The following is a 21518-nucleotide window of genomic DNA, read 5'->3' as shown; positions in this document are numbered from 1 at the left end:
TAAAATCTAAAAAAAGCGTGCTTCTTTCTGAACTCTAGCAAAACTGTACATCACTTTTTTTCCTATACTTTTAGATGGATAGGTGGGATCGTTGACACCCTGATTAAGAAAGATGATGAGTGAACAGTGAACATGTTGACATTTTTGTGCTACTCTTTCAGCACTGAATACAAGTTACAGACAGAGTCATCAACCATGCTTAGTGAGCTCTCAGTTGGAAACAGCGGACTGCGATGTGAGTTACACTTCAGAGATGCCCTGGGCTGAGGCAGGTGTTTGGCATCAGTCTGTGCAGTGTTTCTGTGAAATGTCTCTACACTACAAATACTATACCGTGCATGCCAGCAGGATTCATTCCACCATGTTGTGGTAGGTACCCAGTCCTTTTTGCTTGGTATCCTGGAACTTGAAGTTATGTTTTTTTTTTTGCGACCAATTGTAACCTGGTTGGCGGGGCCTTGACATGAGGGGTTAAAAAACCAGGGTTACCTGGTGTTTATGTGTGTATACGTGTATGTGTGTAGGTGTGTGTGTGTGTGTGTGTACAATGCAGTAATAGTGTGTTTATTTTATATTCTAGGCTGTCAACTAAGGATTTTTGACATTAAGAAGGAGAAGTAGCTGCTCATCTAAAACAGTGGACCCGGATAGGGGGGGACTTGGATGACATGATGTTTATGGAAAAGACATTGGGCATGAGTGTTTCATTGGAATGGCATTGCGGAAGAGAAAACACCTGTTTAGTAAAACGCAGTTGAAGCACTGGTTGAAAGCCAATTAACGGGTTAGCATCTTGTAATAAAGTAACCTGTTAGGGAGAATTCTCTCTTTAGGCTGAATTTCCTAACCTAGTGAGTCCCCCAGCAGCGTTGCTGGATTTCTGGAGTTTGTTTTTTCTCCTGCCAAGAGTGAGACTCTTTTTTCTCCCAGTCTTGGACATGATTTATGGTGTTCCTTTGACTGTTAACGTGTGTTATGGGCTATGGGGTCCTTTACTCATAGGGTCTCATGTGTTTTTACTATGTTTGTTACACAGCACCCTCCGTGCAGTGACACAGGGATATCATAGTGACACCCCACCATAGACTCCATACCCTGGGACTGACTACTGTCTCCCAGGGCATGTAAAGCCACCATTGGCTTTACTAGTCCCAAATTATTAACAGAAACCAGTACAAACCATCATATTGTGGACGTACTGGTCGGGGCAATTTCGATTGCCCCGGGGTCTGTTAGTCGAGGGGGCACGTCTCCGTCCCCCCTGATCGAGTTTTGGCTAGTGGCAGTGGATACTACTTTTTATATTCGACCGCGAATATATCCCTATGGGATTTTCCCATTGTTCGAGGCTACCGCTTTAATTATTTAATTCTCATAGCCTCGAACATACCGCCGGTTTATTTATTTAATATTACTTCGCCAGTAGGTATTTTTTGCCAGGACTCGATTCTAAAATGGCGTTTGTGTTCTCTTCTGTGACTCCAACCCAAGTCGAGCCCTTTGGTCCACTTTTTGGCGGGCTTCTCCACAGAATCCTCCAAAAGCGGTGCCACTCTGTCTGGGTACCACAGGAGGTGTGGGAGGGGGTTTAGGCACCCTGGAGTGAGTTACCTTGGTAACTCAAGTCACATTCTTGTGTGATTGGGCCAAGTGGTGAGCCGGCCGGCTCACCACTTAGCATGTTTGATTGACAGCTAGGCTGAGTGAATGGGGGTGTGCTGCATAAAAGCAGGGCTTTGGGGACTGGAACTTCAGAAGTCGCCACAGGACCTGAGAATCCGACGAGGGAGAAGCTGAGCCGACCTACCACGATGACACCACCGGTGGAGCCCTGCGGAACCGACTCACCACTTCCCGACGACAGAGAAGATCTCCGGGCTGGAGAGGCTTCTTCCCCTGAATGGTGGGCACAACCACTTTACCTTCTTCTCTTCGCACCCCAGACCGGCTTGTGGTCGAATTGCCCATGCCAAGCACCCCGGCAACCGGATAGCCACTTACCACTGGACCGCGAATCAAAGGACCGCTCCTTTTACCTGAGAAACTCCTCGGCTGGTTTCTTCCCTGGCAGTGCAACGGACTCCTGTCTTCCTCCCCATCGAGATCCTCTCGTCCCCCGGACGAAGCACCGACTTGCATCCGCTGCCAAGAACAACTGCCCCCGCTGGAGTATTCTCACCACTTTAAGGTACCGTGTCCGCCAGGCCTCCCTTTCTAAAGATTGCTACAAGGTAATAATAACCCCTTAACCTTCTGGACTGGGCTGGCCGCCTTGACCTTCTAACTGGTCCCTTTCTTTGGTCCAACTCTTTTTGAACCTTTTCAAGACTTTTGTGCACTGCAACCGTGTGACCTTGGACACATTTCGTTTGATCCTCTTAAAGTGGATCCAGCCTACTGAACTCTAACTTCACGGTTTTACTTTGCCTTCCTCTATTATTGTGTTCTTGTAAAAGTGTTGGGACCTGTTTCAATTTATTCTCTGCTTTTCTCTCCCTTTTAAAACGAATTATTAGAGTGCCATCTGCGTTAAGCGCTCACCGCTGTCTGAAAATAAGTGGGGCTTTACTTAAGACTTGTCTAATATTCTTCTAAGGGAGTGTACATCTTTCAGTGACCGTGTTTTTGAATTGCTTACTATTAGTGCCTGTGTGTTTTTCTAGATGTGGTTTTAAATAAATAATTATATCTCTTTTACACCAACCCTGGTCAGTGTTTACTTGTTCTACTGTGTTCTTTTGACCTATTGTGAATACTCTGTATACTGCCTAACTCTTCTTGTGAGAAGTCTGACTGCTCAGCCACAGCTACCAAGTGAATCTGTGTGGTACAGACTGCTACCAAGTGGGTTTACTGCCAAACACCTGTAGTCTTAAATCTTTTGCAGTGGTCCCAGAGGGAACTGCACAGGTGTCTGCCTAACATAACCTCTTAGGCTTCTTGGGGTTACTTCTTGGTTTATTAACAGCGTCTTAAGTTACAGTTCCATATACAGGTTACATAGAACAAGACACTGGCACCCATCCCCCAGGCAGAGGCTTCCTAACTGCCTGGGCTTGGAAGCCTCACCCAAACATTCTCTCATTCACAGCACAACATTCCACATGACATTAGTCTTCCAACATGCAAAGACAAGCACTTCACAACACATTTCCAAGAATGGCCCACTTCATATGGCATAATGGACACCGCCTTCTATAATGACCACATTAATTTGTTGGACGCTGGTACCACATGTGCACACATATTATATGAGGACACCCAAAAATGAACATAAACATTTCTCTGCTCTAGGATTCATTGAGATCTAGAGTCTTTTTTTAATGTTTGCACTTGGCCTTAGTGCCAGGACCTAATTTAGTTCGAAATGGTGTGGGTGCAACTCAAGGGACATTTAAAGGATGTCCATAAACTCATGAGCAAGTCATCTGCACAATTTGGCCTCAAGTCCTTGGCTGCGACATTCTCTGTAGGACAAGTGCCCTTTGGAACAGAGACAAACATCAACAACTGATTCTTTTAAATATCCTGTCATGTTTTCTGTAGAACCATTGCCCATGTTAAATGCCCTGTTGGTGGTCTCCGAAAGGAATGGGGAAGCGATGAATATGTAATTGTGTTTTATTTTGTCTGTATTTTAACAGATGCTCTCTTTATGTTTTCATGTATGCAAACCTGATGAGATAAATTAAATATATAATTCTTTGGATTTGTATACTTGGAGGTGCAACTGGCTAATCGAGCTTCAGAGTCCATTAAAGTTTATCCTGGTGCTTGGGTGGGCACCCTGAGGGTAATGCACTCTTTTGCAGAACAAAGCACCCTTGAGGGGCGGCGGCCTGAATACTTCTGCAAATGTAGTGAGTGGGGTGGATTGCAGCTTCAGGCCAACAGTGGTTTTGATGAGAATGGAATGCCTCCCCCAATGCCTTCAAAGACTCAGTAAAAATGTGCTGTGCGTATAGTAGTAAATGCTCTATGCATTCTGGGAGAAGATAGTCCTGCTATGGTAAAAACAAAATGGTGCTGCGAGGGTCTGTAGCTCCAAAAAAATGAAATCTTACATACATTAAAAAAGAAATCTTTGCCAGACGCTTTGAAAACTCGGGTGTTGGATGTAAAATGGTAAAGAAATAACAAATACTGAATACATTCACCGCGTTCACGGTATCCTAAGCCTATTTCCTGCATCCCGGAAAGAAAACGGTAGATCTGAGAACTTGGTCAGGTGTGAATGGGTGGAGAGGGGAGTGAGGGGAGGACAGCTTCAGCTGAACAGTGCTTTTGAAGACGCTATTATTGTGGTTAGATGGGGGTTCAACGTGGAAATTGCTTCTGTGTACGACGTGAGGATCCTTCCCAAATGCCTATGCAAAATCAGGATGTGGGTGTACTTTGTGTAGTACATTCCAATATGTCCCAGGCATTTTGGGACATTTAGTTCTCTTACGGTAGCAACACAAATGCCTGTGTGAGGGTTTGCATCTCAAGAAGCAAGACTTAAAGTGTGTATTAATAACAGTAAACTCAGTACTGTAAAACTATCGTGGAATAAATAAAAAGAATGTATGATGAATAACTACTGACTGCATTTACAAGTGTCCCATTCTTATTTCCTGCACTCATATAAAATTATAATACATAAAACTACATCCAATAAAAAGCATGTAGTACATGAAAACAATAAATAAATAAGTCATTTGTTAACTGTAAAGCTGACTCAATTCATTCAAAATCACATTGGTGGAGCAGATCAAAACCTATGACAATGTTGATTTAGAGGTCACCCAGTTCATGAATTTTCTCTCAGTTCATGAGTTTCATATCCGGTTACAAACCTGGCCCCCAATCTATTATGGGAAAGCCAAGCAACGCTCAACCCTGCAAACAACTATGTTACACAGAACAATGGGGTACTGAATGTGGTGCATTTGTAACTAGGGCCTGCACAGGAAGGGTTTGAACTTGTTCTGAACTTGAGGAGCAAGCTAAATTAATACAAACAGTAATGGAAATGAGCAGGACCAATGTACCGTGCATGGGTGATATGGTGAGCAGGCATCACCCTTTGCCTATGAGCGAGCAGGGTTGCCCTGGGTGGTTCCATTTCATAGCGCATTAGGGGTGGGGGTTGTATAATCTCTGCATCCTTTCACAAGATGTACTTCTCACAACCATACTGGGTAGGGAATGAGAGTTGGGCGAAAGAGGAAGGACTGGGCAGGTAGTCAGGGGAGGCCAACCTTGCAGGAGGAAAAATGAGGCAAAAGACATATGGGAGCTTTGGTCCTTATGTGATCTTGCTGGCAGAGAGATTGAAAGCTGGTGGTACAGGTTTCAGGGAATATCTCTGTATGTTAAACCAGATAGGTCCAAGAGCAGTTTATGGCTTCTGTGTGTGGTCTTGTACCCATTTTTTGCATTTACAAAAGATAATGGAAAATGGCGCATTTAGTCTTTTTAGTTCTTTTTACTGTAAGCCTAGTGTAAGCATCTGAAAAGGATCAAATATAGCTTAGGGAGAATAAAAACGTAGGAAACATTTACCAGGGGGTTCTACCAAATAAGAATAACTTTGACATTCATATTTTTCCCTATCAATCCGCCTCGACATTAGTCCCAAATTATTATATTCATGAAATGACTCATTATAACATGCCAAGTGCCCTTTGGAAGAGAGACAAACCTCAACAACTGATTCTTTGTAGCTGAGTAACATTGGTTGTGAAATAAGTGAACAGTTTTTTAAACAATGACTGGCTTAAGAGTTGCTAAAGAAATAGTGCATGGAATAAATATTCCAGGAGTAAATCACATGCTGTATGGTTTGTCACTTGTTCATACAGAATGCATGTGCCAATGTTATCCTGTGGTATCATATGCAGATCCAAAATGTATCTCGGGTTGTTTTGGCCCAATGCACCAGGAATGTGACCTACTGTTGCCATTTAACTGGACCATTCTTTTTGGGGTGGGAACACATCTTACTGGCAAATAACATGTCCAGAGCAGGTGCTAGTTGTTTTGTTTGATTAAAACCTACCCCCCACCACGTTATGGTCAAGGTCCGCCTCAATGGCAGGGGATTTGGGAGGCAGATGAAAACGCCATCTACCGCAAAGGTGAGAGATGTTACTCAATGAGACATCCGCCCTGCCCTTATCCCCCGCAGGCATAGCAGGGTTTGTGAAATATGTGAGCTGAAGATGGCAAAAGCATCCAAACTCTCGTTCTGAAAGTAGAAAAGCATACACTAGATATGAAGCAAATATGCACTCCACACGAAGAACATGAACAATAGGTCATATTTGCATTTAGAAATAAGGAAAAATGACATAGCCTCCACAGACATGAACAACACTAGCATGACCATTGTATAAAGTAAATATAACATGAATAGCATGCGAATATAGCTCGGTAACATGGAAGCCACTGTGTAGTTGGTCAGCTTATATTATTGAAAATTAAAGCCGCAGCACGTCTCTGAATGAACACAGGCCTCAAAACCTTGAGAAAACTCAAAAGGCTAATCCACAGAAATATGTTTCCATGCAGAGCTCCGACCGTGGCTAACAACTAATGCCACGGGTAAAGTGAAATTAGGGAGGATGGTTATGGCTGAACAAAGGCACGAGATAGCAATTTCCAAGATGCAAGCAGTACACTCCCAGATTAGTTAAAGTTGTATAAGAGCACAACCAGCCTTAGTTAGCCAGGTGCAACAAAACAGTAAGCCAAAAAACTCCACGAAGAATAACTCAAGAGTGTCCCCAGTGGTAATAGAGAACACAACACACACATTAGTATTAGCTGAAATCTCAAAAAATAGAAGGTAAATATATACCAAACATGGGTCCATCGCACCTGACCCATAATTAGAAAACACTGGCCATTTATTAGAGGCAAACACAGACAGGACACCTGTCGCACTCCTCAAACACACACGTGGACATGAGGTGCCACACAAGGCCAGGTACAAAAGGATTTCCCAGTCTGATGGCCTGAGAATGAGTGATAACTTTTAATTGAAGTAAGAACGTTCCACGGGCCTCTCTCCCCCTACTCTATGGGCCTCATTATAAGTTTGCTGGTATCCCGCCGGCAAACTGTAATAGCGTTCCCGCCACTTGGCCTGCCGGAATTACCGTCAGATTCCAAGTGGCAGAAACGCCAGTAAATCTCCATTCCATGGAGTCCCGTAGGACTACATTGGAGATTTGGCTGTATTACTGTCATTGGTATTACTGGGCCGTTAATACCAGTGTTCATTTGCCAGTAGGGTGGCAGATATACCTCCAGCTCAGAGATGGAGGTAAATCCACCACCGTACCAGCAAACCTGGAGTGTGCCGGTACGGTAACGTGCCGGTATGCGGTAATACCAGCACATTATTACTGCACCGGCACACGCGTAATGAGGCCCTATGTCTGGCTCATATCCTGATGACCTGCCAAGTGTCCAAGGTTGGTAAGCAATGTATCAACCTATCAAAATCCTCAGAGACATGCCACACAACCCCTTGCTGTGCAGATGATGTAGTTTAACCTTTTTCAATATAGGGGTGGTTCTAGGTGGAGCCATCAGATTTGTATAACCCATTGAAAATGGTTAACACTTATGGAATCTATAAGTAGTCAAACCCACTAACCTATCACCATTCCGCCTATGTTTTGTAAACTGATAGTATGTTTTGATATCATTGATGACACCTTTGTAGTACTAAATCAACTGTTTTTGATAAGTATGCCGAAAGCAGCGAGATTTCAATGCTTGTATGCTGTCCCAGCTTTGTTTTAATGTAACAAGAGTTGGGTTTGCCATGCACTTTTGGGCCATTTTAGCAGGGGCATACACAGATATGGGTCCTAAGTTCTCTTGGCATAGGGCTCCAAGCTAAACTGATGATACCCAAAGAGCCAAGTCTGTTTGTGTTTCTTGTGTTCCCATGCAGAAGCGATTTGAATGAGCAGTCCAAACGTGTCTGCTCCTTTTTTGTTGGGGCTAATTTGAGCATGTGTCTCCTTTTCTGTAATGACAAAGGCAGACCAACCATTGATTTTGCGGGAAGCTGCCTAGACAAATTCCAGGGGTTGATGACTGATTCATAGTTTTACACCCAGGTGGATCCACATCGAACCACATACTTAACTTTGTACTATTGATCTTTTTCTTTTCAGAAGTTGTTTAATGCAGTTAACAGTCCAGTTGACTTAAGATCTGCCTTGTACTTGCTTTGCAGCTGAGTCTCTTCTTTCCGATTGTGTACTGCGCCTGCAGTGTGTGCTTGGTGGTGGTTCCTCTCTACAGTGACACCATTGATTCCTTGGTTGGGTTAGCTGTGGTTCTCTCTGGAGCACCTGTGTACTACTTTTGTATTTACCTCCCACCATCAAGACAGCCAAAGGTGCTCAGAAAAACACTAGGTAAGAAGATACATTGTATTATTGTGTTGTAAAGGTTATGCACTTCAAAGCTCTGGTGGACCCTGAACCAATATGAAAGTTGATATTAGTTAAAGCAACACTGTAGAGGAAACTGTCTTCAAAATGTCATTGATGTGTTTCTTTTCCTCAATGTCTGTCTTTTTCTTTGGAAGTTTAGCTTTCCACATGTGGGGCAATGGAAAGAGGCTAAATGGACTGACCTTCCGCTTCTTGGTTCATTTGATACATGAAAGAGCTTTGCTTGTGGCGGATCGGTTTTGTAGCGAGAACTTTGAGAGCTCTTGACCACCATTAATTTGTGAATGGGTGATGAGGCAGGCATTTGAATTAGTGCTTCTCCTCCACTTTTGGCATTTTGGCCTTTTGGGGTATTGTTATTTAAAAAATAAAATCATGTACCAGTTTCCATTTTTGAGAAACTGGATCACTACAAAAAAAAAAAAACCCTGTAGGGAATTACAATAAGAACCATATCAATAATAGGAACTATGACATGGCCCTTATTTCTAAGGATGAAGATATATTTGTTGCAAGGTTTCCCTGCATGGGTTCTATATAAGTTTTGCCGAAGATAGACATTAAATGCACAGTGCAGTGTTGGGCTTACATTTTCAACATGATAAATTGTGCAGTTACCACAATATGTAGACTTTGTGGGTAGACACCTGTGACGAATCGGGGGATTCTGTCCCTTCTCCTCATGGGGGAGTCTTTCATTGTGAGGCTTGGGAGGTGAGCCCATACGTCATAGGTCCGTAGGGGAAGAGGCAATCGGGAACTCACTGGAAGGACTCCCATTCCAACGAGGAACTCCCTGCCCACTTTTCTCAATAGCCAAAGCTAGTGAAACCTGCTGGAAGAAAACACGACAAATCACTATGCATTTGCTACTGTGCTATTTCACTTGAGAAAAAGTACATGTTTGGTACTGTGACGAAGAAAACCGATGGAGCAATAATGAACACCAATCCATCACAAAAGACGGACTCTAATGTTATGCAGGGGAAGCCCCAGTGCAGCGTCATAAGTATTGGAGGCAGAGACACCACTGAGAGAGAAACCCGGGAAGTTCAAAGCTGCTGTGCCAGCTAAGCGAGAGAAGAGAAGGAGAGACCGCTTCCTATGCAGCTCAGAACCCAGAAGTCTGTGGTGCCCGAGTTGCACCAGGAAGCAGCAAAGCTCTGGAGGGCCGAGCGAATGAATGCAGGTCTATGGGAAGAGACACACAGACCAGGCGAGCAAGGGAAAAGTGTTTGAATACCCTTTTCTGGCCATGATGCAACACACAATGTGACACGCATATGGTGTTAGGGAGCAAAAAGAAGATAGCAGAAGTTGCCACCCTGAACCACAGAGAAGAATCCAAGATGCAAGGGTGGACTGGCCTAGAGGGAACTCTGGAGATTTCCTGGTAGGCCTCTGCACTCTGGACCTCTTTTTTTGTGGTGATTTATTATATTTCGACATCTTCTAATAGGAAAACTGTTGTACTTGCTGAAAATGTGAAATTTGGGGTCACTTTTAAAATTATTTCGAGTGTCTTTTTTGGTTCTTCTGGTTCCCACTCCACACCTGTCCAAGAGGCGAACTCCTGAACCAGTGATGTAGTCCCAACACCACAAAGGTAACTGGAAGAGCGGGAGACCCGGGAAGGGTAGCGAGTATAATGAATACGATACTTGTACTCGTCTCAGTAAGACAGAAAGTAACCCGAAGAGGAAGAAGCAATACTGGGTCAATCATACTCGTCCAAGTGAGATGTAAAGTAACCAGGAGAGCGGGAGGCATCACTGGTCAATCATACTTGTCCCATTGAGTCACACGATAATGATAAGAGTGAGAATCATCACTGGGCAATCATACTCATCTCAGTGAGTAGCCAAGTAACCAGAGCACTGAGAAACAACACTGGATTAATCATACTCGTCCCAGTGAGACGCAAAGTAACCAGAAGAGTGCAAATCATTACTGGGTCAATCATACTCATCCAGGTAACTCATAGTTTAGGGCAAGAGAGGCAGTTTTCATATTTTTTAAATAAAACAAAATTTAGAATGGCAAAATGTAGTCCGTCTAATTCTGATCCTCCACACACCCCATGCAGAGTAGAGGAGCTTGAGTCTGTACATTCACCAAGGCAAAACATGCACAGAGTAAAACATAAAAACTCTAGAGCAGTGCAAGCATTCCTCTCGTCTCCAGTAAAGTCAAACATGAGTGTTCTTCCTCAGCAGAACAGCTACAACATGCTGGTGACAGATAAGGAACTGCTGAGACCCCTTCTTCTACGTAGTTGAAATATAACCCTTCAGCAGAAATGTTGTGGGAAGGGACAAAAACGTGCCTTCAGAAAGGCAGTTTATTGTGTGAATGGATGAATGTTTCTAACCATTCAGTAGGAATGTGATGTAATGTAAGCAATCTTGTATAGCCCCTGTCTGCCACTATTGATGGCCTTGCTGCGCCTGGCTCTGTAAGAAGAATGGGTAGTGGGGTTCATTAGCTTGATAGTGGGAAAGGCAGAAATGAAAACTGTGGTGTTGATGGGTGTAGGTCAGAAGTACCCGGTTCATGAGTGGCAATCTAGTTTCTATGGATTTGACAGAGAGACTTGGGACTATGTTATCCATAGGGAAAAGCCCAAGATCTGATAGACTACAGCACTTTGGGTCTGGCTAATCACTGATGTGGCAGAGTGCGACAGAGCTAAAGATGACCGTTTTTTGTCGCTTAGTTAGTGTTGATGTGCTAACGGCAAGGCCTATGGTGTAACATGTTTGGGTGCTATGCTCAGTGGCCTGCTGGTGTATTTTCCTATCAAGGGCAGGGAGAGGCGTTTGTCAGGATGGGTCATTGGTCGGGACTGGGTACTGAATCCTTGCTCATTCTGCCGGTAGGTCTTCCCTGCTTACTCCCACAAGCCCCAAACTCTTCTCACACCATCCAAAAATGAATTCCCCTCTCCCCAGCCACGGACAGACACAATACACCAGGTTTTGGAGCAGCAGCAAGCCTTCCGTGTCAGAGTGATGCTGCAACCCCAAGTTGGCAGATGAGGGAAAAGGAGGCTGTGGAAACTCAGACATTACTATAACCAGCTTAGGCTTATGGGAGGCAAGAATTTAAGGTTCAAATGAAGGGTGGCTTGAAATTTGAGGATTGCAGGATGAGAGATGCCTTAAACCTCACTCTAACACACTCAGGTGTTATGTTCAGTGGCCTGCTGGGGCGTTTTCCTGTTTAGGGAAGGGCAAGGCATTTGTCAGGCGCTCATCCGCCATTGGACATTGTTCTGGGCAGGGGCCTGAATCCCTGCTCATTTTGCCCAGAGGTCTACCCTGCTGTCTCCCACAAGCCCCATACTTTCCTCACACAGTACAAAATGAAATCCTCCCCCCAGCCATGATCAGACACAACTCACCACGTTTTTAAGTGGCACCAGGCTTTCGGTATCAGAGTGATGCTCCAATCCTCCATTGGATTCTTCATGATGAAATGAGGAGCAGAAATGATTGTGGATTCCTAACAAAATGTGCAGCACAGATGCCAAGAAAAGGGGATGAGGAGGTACAACTGTTGCAGGATGGTGAAGAGCAGTGTGTTGGCAGTGACAGACAAGGGTTTTAGGGCAAGGTGATGTGATTGACTTTCCAATAAGACTGCAATCTCGAGATTGAGGTATATCTGGCCTCTTGCTAGCTAAGTGTGTCTGGGGGAAAGTCTTAATTGTACCACAGCTCAATGACACTACAAGGGAAGAAAACAGCCATGCTTTTTCATCCAGATTTCAAGGTCTGTCTTTCCAGAGACACAGGCGTGAGAAAAAGGTTGAGAGCTGGAGTGAAGGAGGAGAAGGTTGAGGAAGGAGATTTGATTTTAGGTGGAAAAATGAATGCAGAGGAATATAGGCTCAGCATGCAGGGTGCACGCCAGCTGCCGAAGACCCAGGAGAGGGCTCTTCCCGAAATCGAAGACCAGAAGCCATGGACATCAAACAATCTTCCGAGGACAATAAATGAGTACACAGGGTTGTCTTACAACTACAAGACTGTGTGTGACTGATAAACCTTTGGTTTCCATGGACAGGAACCTGGAGAGTAGTCAAAGACTGAGCACAAAGACTGACAGAGGGAATGCTCAAGAGAAGCTGCTCTATTGTTATTTTGCCTTTCTTTAGTTGGCCCACTGATGTGAGGTGGAGAGGGCATGTTGGTTCTTCCCCCCACAAGATTGTGAATGACTGAAAGACATTGAGGCAGATCAAAGTGGCATTGAGTTTCTTAAATATGATATACTGCTGGACACTTTGAGAGGGGGGGTTATTTTTTTGGTAGTTTACAAACTCTCAGCACTAGAGATTCACTTTCCTTTTCCATGTATTTTCTCATGAGCTAAAGCCATCCTGTTGATGCTTAATTGTGTCACTATTATTTACCAAACCTTTGTAAACCAACCTCACTCCTTTTAATATAATCTGGTTCAAAGTGTATTTTTCAGTCTGGTGTTAATCCTTCTTGAGTTTGTGACTTTTGGTATCAGAAGTGGATTGACCAGTACAGACTTTGGACCAATCCACTGCTTGATCGAGCCAGACTGACTCATTGTATCTGGCCACCAAGGTTTCATTTTAGGAAAAGCCAGGACACCCAAAATAGGGTAATCATCAACCATTCTCATTAGTCCTCCTAACCCTCACTTCATGATGATGATCAGACTGTTTCCCCCCGATACGGGTGAGACAGAGAGTGATACTACGCACTCTGACATCTAGTGGAGGTTAATAGAGAAGATGGAGAACAAGACCCCTATATTATGTGTGTATTATATATTAGTATGGAACTGGGAGAGATCTAGCAGGGCATCAGATCTTTGGACAAGGCCTTCCCACCTGGGCCAAAATCCGCAGCTATATCCATCCAAAATACACTGTGACCTGAACCTCCAGTTACAACTTGTTCCTTCAATGTATGGGCTGTAAAAACATAATCATCAGGATTTTCCCAGTTCTTCTATCCTACTGCACCCCTCCTCAAATTCCCTCCCTTCCTCCTTGGTTTCTTCAGTTTACCCCCTTCTTATTCCATTTATCACAGCTCTTTTCATTTCTTCTCTCTCAAATGCTATATCCCGTTGTTCCTTTAAAAATGCATCTATCTTACCCACCCTCAACAAACCGTCCGTGGACCCTTTTCCCAAGCTAATTTCCATCCCATTTCTCTTCTGTCTTTTCTTTCCAAACTTCTTGAATGCATAGTTTGTTCTCAGATCTCGCCTTATGTAATTTCCAATGCCCCCCCCCCCGCAACCAATCTTGATTTCGTCAGCTCCATTCTACTGAATATCTCTACTTGCTGTTTCCAATTCTTTTCTCACAGCTTGCTAGGCTAAACTATCTTCCCTTCTTGTTCTTCTTGATCTTTCTGTGGCTTTTGACACAGTGGGCCACTCTATTCTTCTTTCCTCTCTGTTTAATCTTTGCTTCCATGGCTCTGTCTTAGAAGGGTTTGCTTCTCATCTATCAGGATGTACTTTCTCTGTATCCTCAGGGCTCTGACCTTGGGCCTTTACTCTTCTCTCTTTACACAAGTCCCCTGACTTCTAGTCTTCGACCGCCTCGGTTCGATATCTCTCAAATCTTTCTTTCCTTCTCTCCTTTTTCTGCAGAATTACAGTCTAACCTTTCTGTTTGCCTTCTTGCCATTCAATATTGGATCGCCTCTCATTATCTTCACTTAAATCCCTCTAAAAACATGGTCATTTTCTTCCCTGTCTCCACCCTCCCTCCTCCACTTTCTGCTCTATCGATTCTCTTTACCCTTTCTACTAGTGGTCTCTTTTTTGACTCCTCTTTATCCTTTGCTTCCCACATTGCTGAAGTATCTCACTCCTGTCATTGTCAATTGTATAACAGCCATAAATCGCGCTCATTTCCTCACAATTCATGCCATTAAGGTCTTTCTCCCCTCTCTGTTTTTTTCTAGACTTTTCTACTGTTCATCTGTTCTTTTCAGCCATCTTGCATCTAGACTTGCTTCACTTTGTTCCTATCAATAACTCTTCAATCTGCCTTCTCTTCTTACTCTTCCCTGAGATTCAATTTGCCCTGCTTTACTTTCTCTCTGCTGACTTTCCTTTGACTCTTGTCTACTTTAAAATGTCCTTTGCTTATTCATTTCTTTCTATAATATTCGTTCTCTTAGATCCCACTCTCACTTTCTTCTCTCAATTTCTGCCCCCCCTTGCACGCCACACAGATGCTAGTCCTTTTCACTTCTAGCCTTTAAGTTTTGGAATGTCTTTCCCCTCTATCTTTGCTCTAATTCTACTCTTCCTTACTTCAAAATGTGCCTCAAGGAGCATCTTCTCTCTTCGTGATTGACTTTTGACTTCCCATACATACTTGATTTGGCACTTAGTTTACCATTTTGTATATGCTTGTAGATCGCTTTGGTGTAAGGTGCTATAAACATCAAATCAAATAGAAATACAAATTATGTGGGATTGCCACATATGCAATTGATAACCCAAGAAGGTTGAGTGGTCGATCAAGGCCTAGCTGAAGGGGATCACCAATATCCTTCAACCTGGAATATAATACAGAATACGTTCATCTGACGAGGTGTTTGGGGCAGTCCTAGGAGGTACCATGAAACAAGCAGGGGCTTGAGAAGATATTGGACAAGGTACAGTCATTCCTTCCATAGAAGCCATCCTCGAAAAGTTGGTGAGAGGACAGCTGGCAGTTTTGGGGCAGCTGAAGGTTGCTTCCGCCCAAACAGCCCAACCCCCATCGACTCTTGGAGTCCTGCTGCAATTATCCATGCAAGGAGATAACCTAGAGGCATACCTTTGTAGCTATGAACAGATTGGGTCAAACAGATGAATGGGGCAAAGGATTTTGGGCCAAGTACATCTCACCCTCTTGACACAAGGTCTTCACGCAGCCTTCTATGTGATCAATCCCCATTGTCAAACACCCTATGGTATGCTGAAGGATGGAATCCTAGAATGGTGTGATATGACAAAGAGTACCTCAGATAGCAACTCTGGGAGGTATTCATATTACCTCATGAAACTCTTTGACAAATGCTGCATCGGGCCAAACAAATAATGGAAAAATGTATTTGGAAGATGACCACTGAGGAGGTCAAAGACCAGCTTGTAATGGAGCAATTCCTAAACTCCGTTCCTCCCGGTCTTCAACATCGCATCCGGTAAACTTGACCAGCTGACCTCAGAAACAGCAATTGGGACTGCTATTGGTTATCAAAGAGCCCACCAATGAAGACCCAGCAGGTCCAAGAAGACTTAATAGTAAATGCTGACACCTTTACAAAGGCACATTCTGGTTTAGACAGCAATGGTACTGAAACCTACTCAGGAGCCTTGCAGAAGGCCTGAACATCATCCCAGCCTTCTGATCTACCCAACAGGACCAACCAAATCCAAAAGGCAATCACTATGTGGTCCCTTAAAGGACCCTGATTAAATGATACACTTGTTGACAATTGGTTCATATTGCCATCATTTCCACAGCAGCTCACAGCCAAAACCAATGGATACAAGCTATTGTATGACTGGAAAGTCGGGACTGGAAGATGAGGACTGGTCGATAAATACAGAATTTCAGGTTGATCAAGAGGGGTCCACCTGGCCTACCTTGCACTTCCTGGCTGGGATTGCACCTTGTTGTCCCAGTCTCCCCTGCACTTAACTCAGAGGCTGCTGCCCTGGTTGCACTTCCCACTGCACCCTCTCCCCTGCACTTCGTGTTGCGCACTTGCACTATCTGAATGTCACAAACTTAGCAAGATCATTTGTCTTGTCTTCTCTTTGTTCCTCTCCCCTTGCCTTGTTACGCCTTGAATCACTTGTCCATAGGCGCATAATAAATAACAAATCAATCAATCAATCAGTCAATCATCTTTACTGTCAGAACACAAACGCACAGGACCAGGCTTGGTTTTTCACATCTTGCAAAGTCTTCTCTGGTCTTAGAAATCAGTCGACCATTTGTTCCAGTGGATGGATTTCTTTATCATAATAACATGTAGGTTCCAGAGTGATAATGTAAACTTTTAGTTCAGTCACACACAGCAAGTTGTCTGCATTTTTGTGTGGAAGATATCAGCCAAATCTGTCATGCAAGTCAAAAGTTATTAGCAATAGAATTTTCGGATTTCCTATGGAACTAGGCAATCACCATAACCATAAGGGCGGCAACTGCTGCGCTATAATTAATATATTTTAATTATATTTATTAGGAAGTGAGCTAAACATAATTAGCAATTGTGTCGGCTCTCCATTTAATGAGCAAACTAAAATGGATTCTTGTTAGCTACACATGCTAAGCATAGAATATCAGTTTTAGACAAGCCACATGAGCACTGCCGTCTTCCATTTTAATTTTTGGTGGCGTGCTACAATAACAGTTTGTAGAAATGTAATGTAACAACAGGTTTGAGAAATAGAACAACGAGCTATTTTATTGTATGTTCCATTTTGGACACATTGCTACTGTACTTGGTGCCCACTGACCTTACTATTGCAAACACAGAAATGTTATATACACTCTGCTATTTATATGCTTGTTTAATGATATACCAAACCCGTCCAAACCAGTCCCAATCTGCAATTTACCATAGGGGTGCACTAATGAGGATCCCGCCCATCCAGCTGATTCATTTCAGAAAGTTTCACTGTTCCCGGCCTAAAAAACATACTCAAAACAAGAGATTCGATGGGTTTTTTTGTGTGTGAAGTTGGGCCTGTGTTTAAATAGCATAATTCACATTGTCTGTTAGGCTTTTAAATTCTCGTCGTAGTAGAAAGTAAAACAAGTCACAGGGCGATTGAATAGCACACCATGGGTTAAATTACCATAAGGCGTGGTGGAGTCGGGGCTGCAGGTGAAACTTCCTTTAGTGTAGATGGACAAAACAGCAAGTCCTACTAAGCCTGGGGATGGGACAATATAAGACATTTGGAACAAATCGTTTTTGGGCAGACAGGTGAGTTGCTCATCTCCAGGGTGAAGACTCACATCGTAGAATAAGGACAGGGACATAAGACGGATGGGGAGCCTCTGTGAGTTAAGATTAGGTCCCAATTGACAATTTTGATTTACTCAGGCAGGTGCAAAACACGTGTGCTACCTACATTCCCACATGCGTTTCAATCACAGAGGGGTCCTTTTATATTAAGTGTTAATGGCATGCAGAGGACCGCCAGCGTTAGCGCGTACGTGCTGTTGGGCGCACTTCATGCAATTTTAAACCTTTGCATGGTGAGGAGTAAAACCACGCCAAATCGCCTTTAGTCTACTTTAGTGCTCTGTCTTAGGAAAAAGTAAATGCCGCCTGCACATTTCTCTTTGCAATTGGCTTTTCCTAAATGATTCTAATGGACTGGAATCCACCTTTTTTGAGCAGATGCTAAATAGATGGGAAATCCATAATAATCCCTTAGTTTTTCTCCTGGGTGTAAAATCACATGCAGACGTAAAATAAAGTGCACTTACAAGACAGAGGAAGAAAACGCTGCAGAGATGTGAGCTCTACTCCTGGCCCCTTCTCTGCCTTGTTGGCCCTGGTAAATGGGTCGGAGTGGGAGATGAAGACGTAAAAGCATTACACCTTGCCTTTACACCTTCTTTTCTCATGCTGCCGCATGCTAAATAACCCCTAGTATGTTCTCTTCAAACATTGCCACAGTCATTGTAAATGGAAAAAGTAGGAAATCAGAGCGTAGTCTACTCCTTCATTTACCTCCATTTTCTAGCACTGACATGGTGTCAGAGGAGGGCCATGGACCAGGGATATCTCTGCCCGTGTAGATCTCCTCTGTCCAGGGACATCATTTCACCAAAATGCCTGGGGTAGCGGAAGTGACATTACATGACCTTTGACCTCTGATGACATCACAGGACGTTATGTCATTTGACTCCACTCTGAAGTGACATCACAGGAAGCGATGGAACACGACCGTTTACCCCTTAACAAAACAGGAAGCGGCATACCATAGCATTGTGTCTAAGTACACAATGAAAAATATAGTTACAATATCACCATAACGTGATATAAATTTCATACAAGAATGGATCAACATATGTACCAGCAGAAAAAAACATGCTATAACTGCAACTTGCGAAAAGCAAAATACATAGTCCAAAATGGAGGCTTGTTCTACTCTAAAGGCTTTTTGGAGGATTTTGTCTGCATTTTGAATTTGAGGTGTTTAAGAACAGACTAAATCCGTGACTCACCCCCAGAAGTGTGCTTGAAATGAACCTTTAATGATTCTAGCAATTACTGTATAGAATTCCAGAAAAACAAATTATTTGTTATTCCTATTCTTTCTTATTTAGGGTCACTGCTCAAAGTCTTACAAGCCTGAAGAAGAAAGCCAGCCACTCTAGAAACAAAGAGCACCATGGCATTGGCCACAGCCCAGGAGCTTCAATTTGTTTTAAAAAAATCTTTAAAATTTTTTAGGGGTAGCAAGGCAGACCTCAGGGGTAGCAAGCGCGACCCCTGGCAATCCCTAAATGACCTCCCTCCCTCCATCTTGAAAGTGCATTTCATTTTATTGCCTGCGTTACATTTTCATGCAGGAATAAAACAAATTAATTCCAATGGAACACATCTCGGTGTACATCTGCTCAAGAACAGGCGGGTTCAATGGGAATCTAGGAATAGATGCTACGTGCAGAGCGTAATTTGCAGGTGGAATTTATTTATTATTCACAAGAACGAGCGTAAAATGAAAGAGTAAATGCAAGTTTGTATATGTTTAAAATTGCATGCCTGAGACCCAACAGCTTGTAAATTGTTGTGCATGATGGTAAAACTTTAGATATCAAACGGACTATTTTAATTGTTCACGTGTGGGACAATAAATTACCAATATCAGTCGCATGGTCCCTGGTGCTTAAGTCATCCACACAAATGTGCATTGTGATGTTGAAAAGACTTCAATGAAACGCTTAGAGCATTTGATAAAGTGACTTCATCGACAGATATTTTTCAATAATATTTTATCCAAAAGAGAATTTTGTTCAGAGACCTGTTTGCAAATAAAACTTCTGTGTTGAAGATTTCTTTATTTATGTTAATTGTGTGAAAATTTGAATTGGAATATTTACGTTAATAAAGGAATGTACGTTGAACTGTTCATTGCACAGTTTTACTTTGATGATTGATAGAACAGATAATGTATTACCACACTGTATGGGTACTGTAAAAGTGCACTGCAGATAAGTAAGTGTATTTGAGAATGATTTAAGAATGTTTAGTTTGTCAATCACCTCTGCATTCGGTGTGGACACGGCCAGTAACGGCTGCCAGCCCAAGCCTATGCAGGCCTGAGCAATGTGAGGGCCTTGGTGACGGCTGTGGGCTGTTACCGGCCGTTTCCACTCCCCGACAAGGGGATGATAGCCATTCGCACCCAGGGGTTTAGCCAGGGTGTTAATAGTTTTAATGTTTTTTTTTGCTGGAGATGGGTTCTGCGAATAGTGCGTGAGCCCATTCTCCAAAAAAAGAAAAGATGGCCACTGCCATAGGAAAAGGGACTTTGTCCCTTTTCCATTCCTATGGCGGCAGTCGTGGGAAGGTAGATGGAGCGCCAGGCCCAGAGCACAAATCTCCAGTCCAGCAGGTAAGTGGGGAGGAAGGGAGAGGGGTTGGGAAAGGGTAAGGATTGTTTTTGGGGTTGGGGGAGGGTGGGGACTTGGGGAGGCAACAGGGAGGGGATTCCTGTTGCCTCTCCACAATCTAGATGGCCCACCCACTGAAGGGCCTCAGAAACAGCAGGAGGTACACAGTGTATTCTCGACAGCTGTTCCATCCACCTGATTGGCTGAGCGTCCTTCCCCGGGAGTGAATGGATTTTATCCATGGAACAGTCCAGTACTAGTTTGACAGAGGACCTGGGGACATTTCAATCTTTACATGTATGGAACAATCTCAGTACGTTCAATGCCAATTAGGGGCGTTTGTTGTTCCTTAGAGCCCAATGAAACCTGACGTTGGGGTTCATTTTAAATGCTGTGCAAATGCAAGTTGTGAAAGCAAGGCAGTAGACTCTTACTCCTTACTGTTACAATCCAGAGCCTTTTGGAAGGGCCGTGGTGGGGAACAAAGCAGAGTTTGCAACTCTGCTTTGCTTTCCTTCTCCATCTTGCCATTGGATTCCTATGGAATCTACTCTGCATTTTCACCTGCTAACGAGCAGGAGGATTCCATAGGAATCAACTATAAAACACTGCCTGAAAAGCATAATTTGCATGTAGTGTAAAAGTGAAGTGTAAGGGTGATTTTGCCTTGTTTTATTCTTCATGATTACACTCCGCTTTGTAAAGTGTAAGTGCTAACGTTGGCGATCCCCTGCATGCAATGTGCACTTTTAATAAAATGATCCCCAATGTGTTGCTGGTATAGCGCAAGTTTTTTTTATTTTTTAAATATGGATCTGGCTAACATCTTAACTTCTTTTTTTTTTATTTTGTAGGTTCAATGTGCCTGTACCTACAGAAACTGTGCTTGTCCTGTCCAGCTGAGACACATGAGGAAAATGAACACCAGCCCAAATCAAAATAAATACATATTGTAACAATGACTTCATAGTTGTGTTTGAGTTCTGTGCATCTCTGTGTTGTGTAGCGAAAGGTCTTGAAGGTATGGCTCATTGAATGCAATTTAATAATGTGCATATTTTGAATATACCGCTTCTTGGTTATAAAGGAGGTTTCTGAATAATGACATGGTGCATGTGGCATCCATTTTGGGTTTCCCAATGGCATCTGGTGTGCACATCAAACAGCACCATTACATTTACAAAATGGCTTGAAGCGCATCTCATCATCATCAAAAAGGAGCCGACCAATCCAGAAAGGACGTCTGAATGAGCGCATCTCAGATTCGACCATTCACATGTCCTTTTTCCACCCATTTGCGTAAACAAGGGGCTGTTTCTGCACATACAAAAGAGCATCCCAAATTCACATATGAGATGCACCTTTAAATACCCAGAAATGATGGCCGTCCCCTTGCGGCCTGTTGCAAACAGGTGCAG

General features: G+C 43.4%; 1 protein-coding gene across 1 annotated transcript in view; it reads left to right on the top strand.

Annotated features, from left to right (window-relative positions):
* LOC138481477 (Y+L amino acid transporter 2-like) overlaps window positions 1-21062 on the top strand; it is a 501185-nt gene extending 480123 nt beyond the window's left edge. The window contains exons 9-10 of the mRNA XM_069613643.1: window positions 8240-8423; window positions 20955-21062. Of these exons, the coding sequence (XP_069469744.1) occupies window positions 8240-8423; window positions 20955-21043 (273 nt within the window). The 3' untranslated portion in view covers window positions 21044-21062. The remainder of the gene's footprint in view (window positions 1-8239; window positions 8424-20954) is intronic.
* Window positions 21063-21518: the final 456 nt, after the last annotated feature.

The sequence above is a fragment of the Ambystoma mexicanum genome, chromosome 5p (assembly GCF_040938575.1).
Source record: "Ambystoma mexicanum isolate Mex_15411 chromosome 5p, UKY_AmexF1_1, whole genome shotgun sequence".
In the NCBI taxonomy this organism is placed as follows: Eukaryota; Metazoa; Chordata; class Amphibia; order Caudata; family Ambystomatidae; genus Ambystoma; species Ambystoma mexicanum.
Note: the sequence above shows the minus strand (reverse complement) of the source record. Positions and strands in the feature narration are given on the sequence as shown.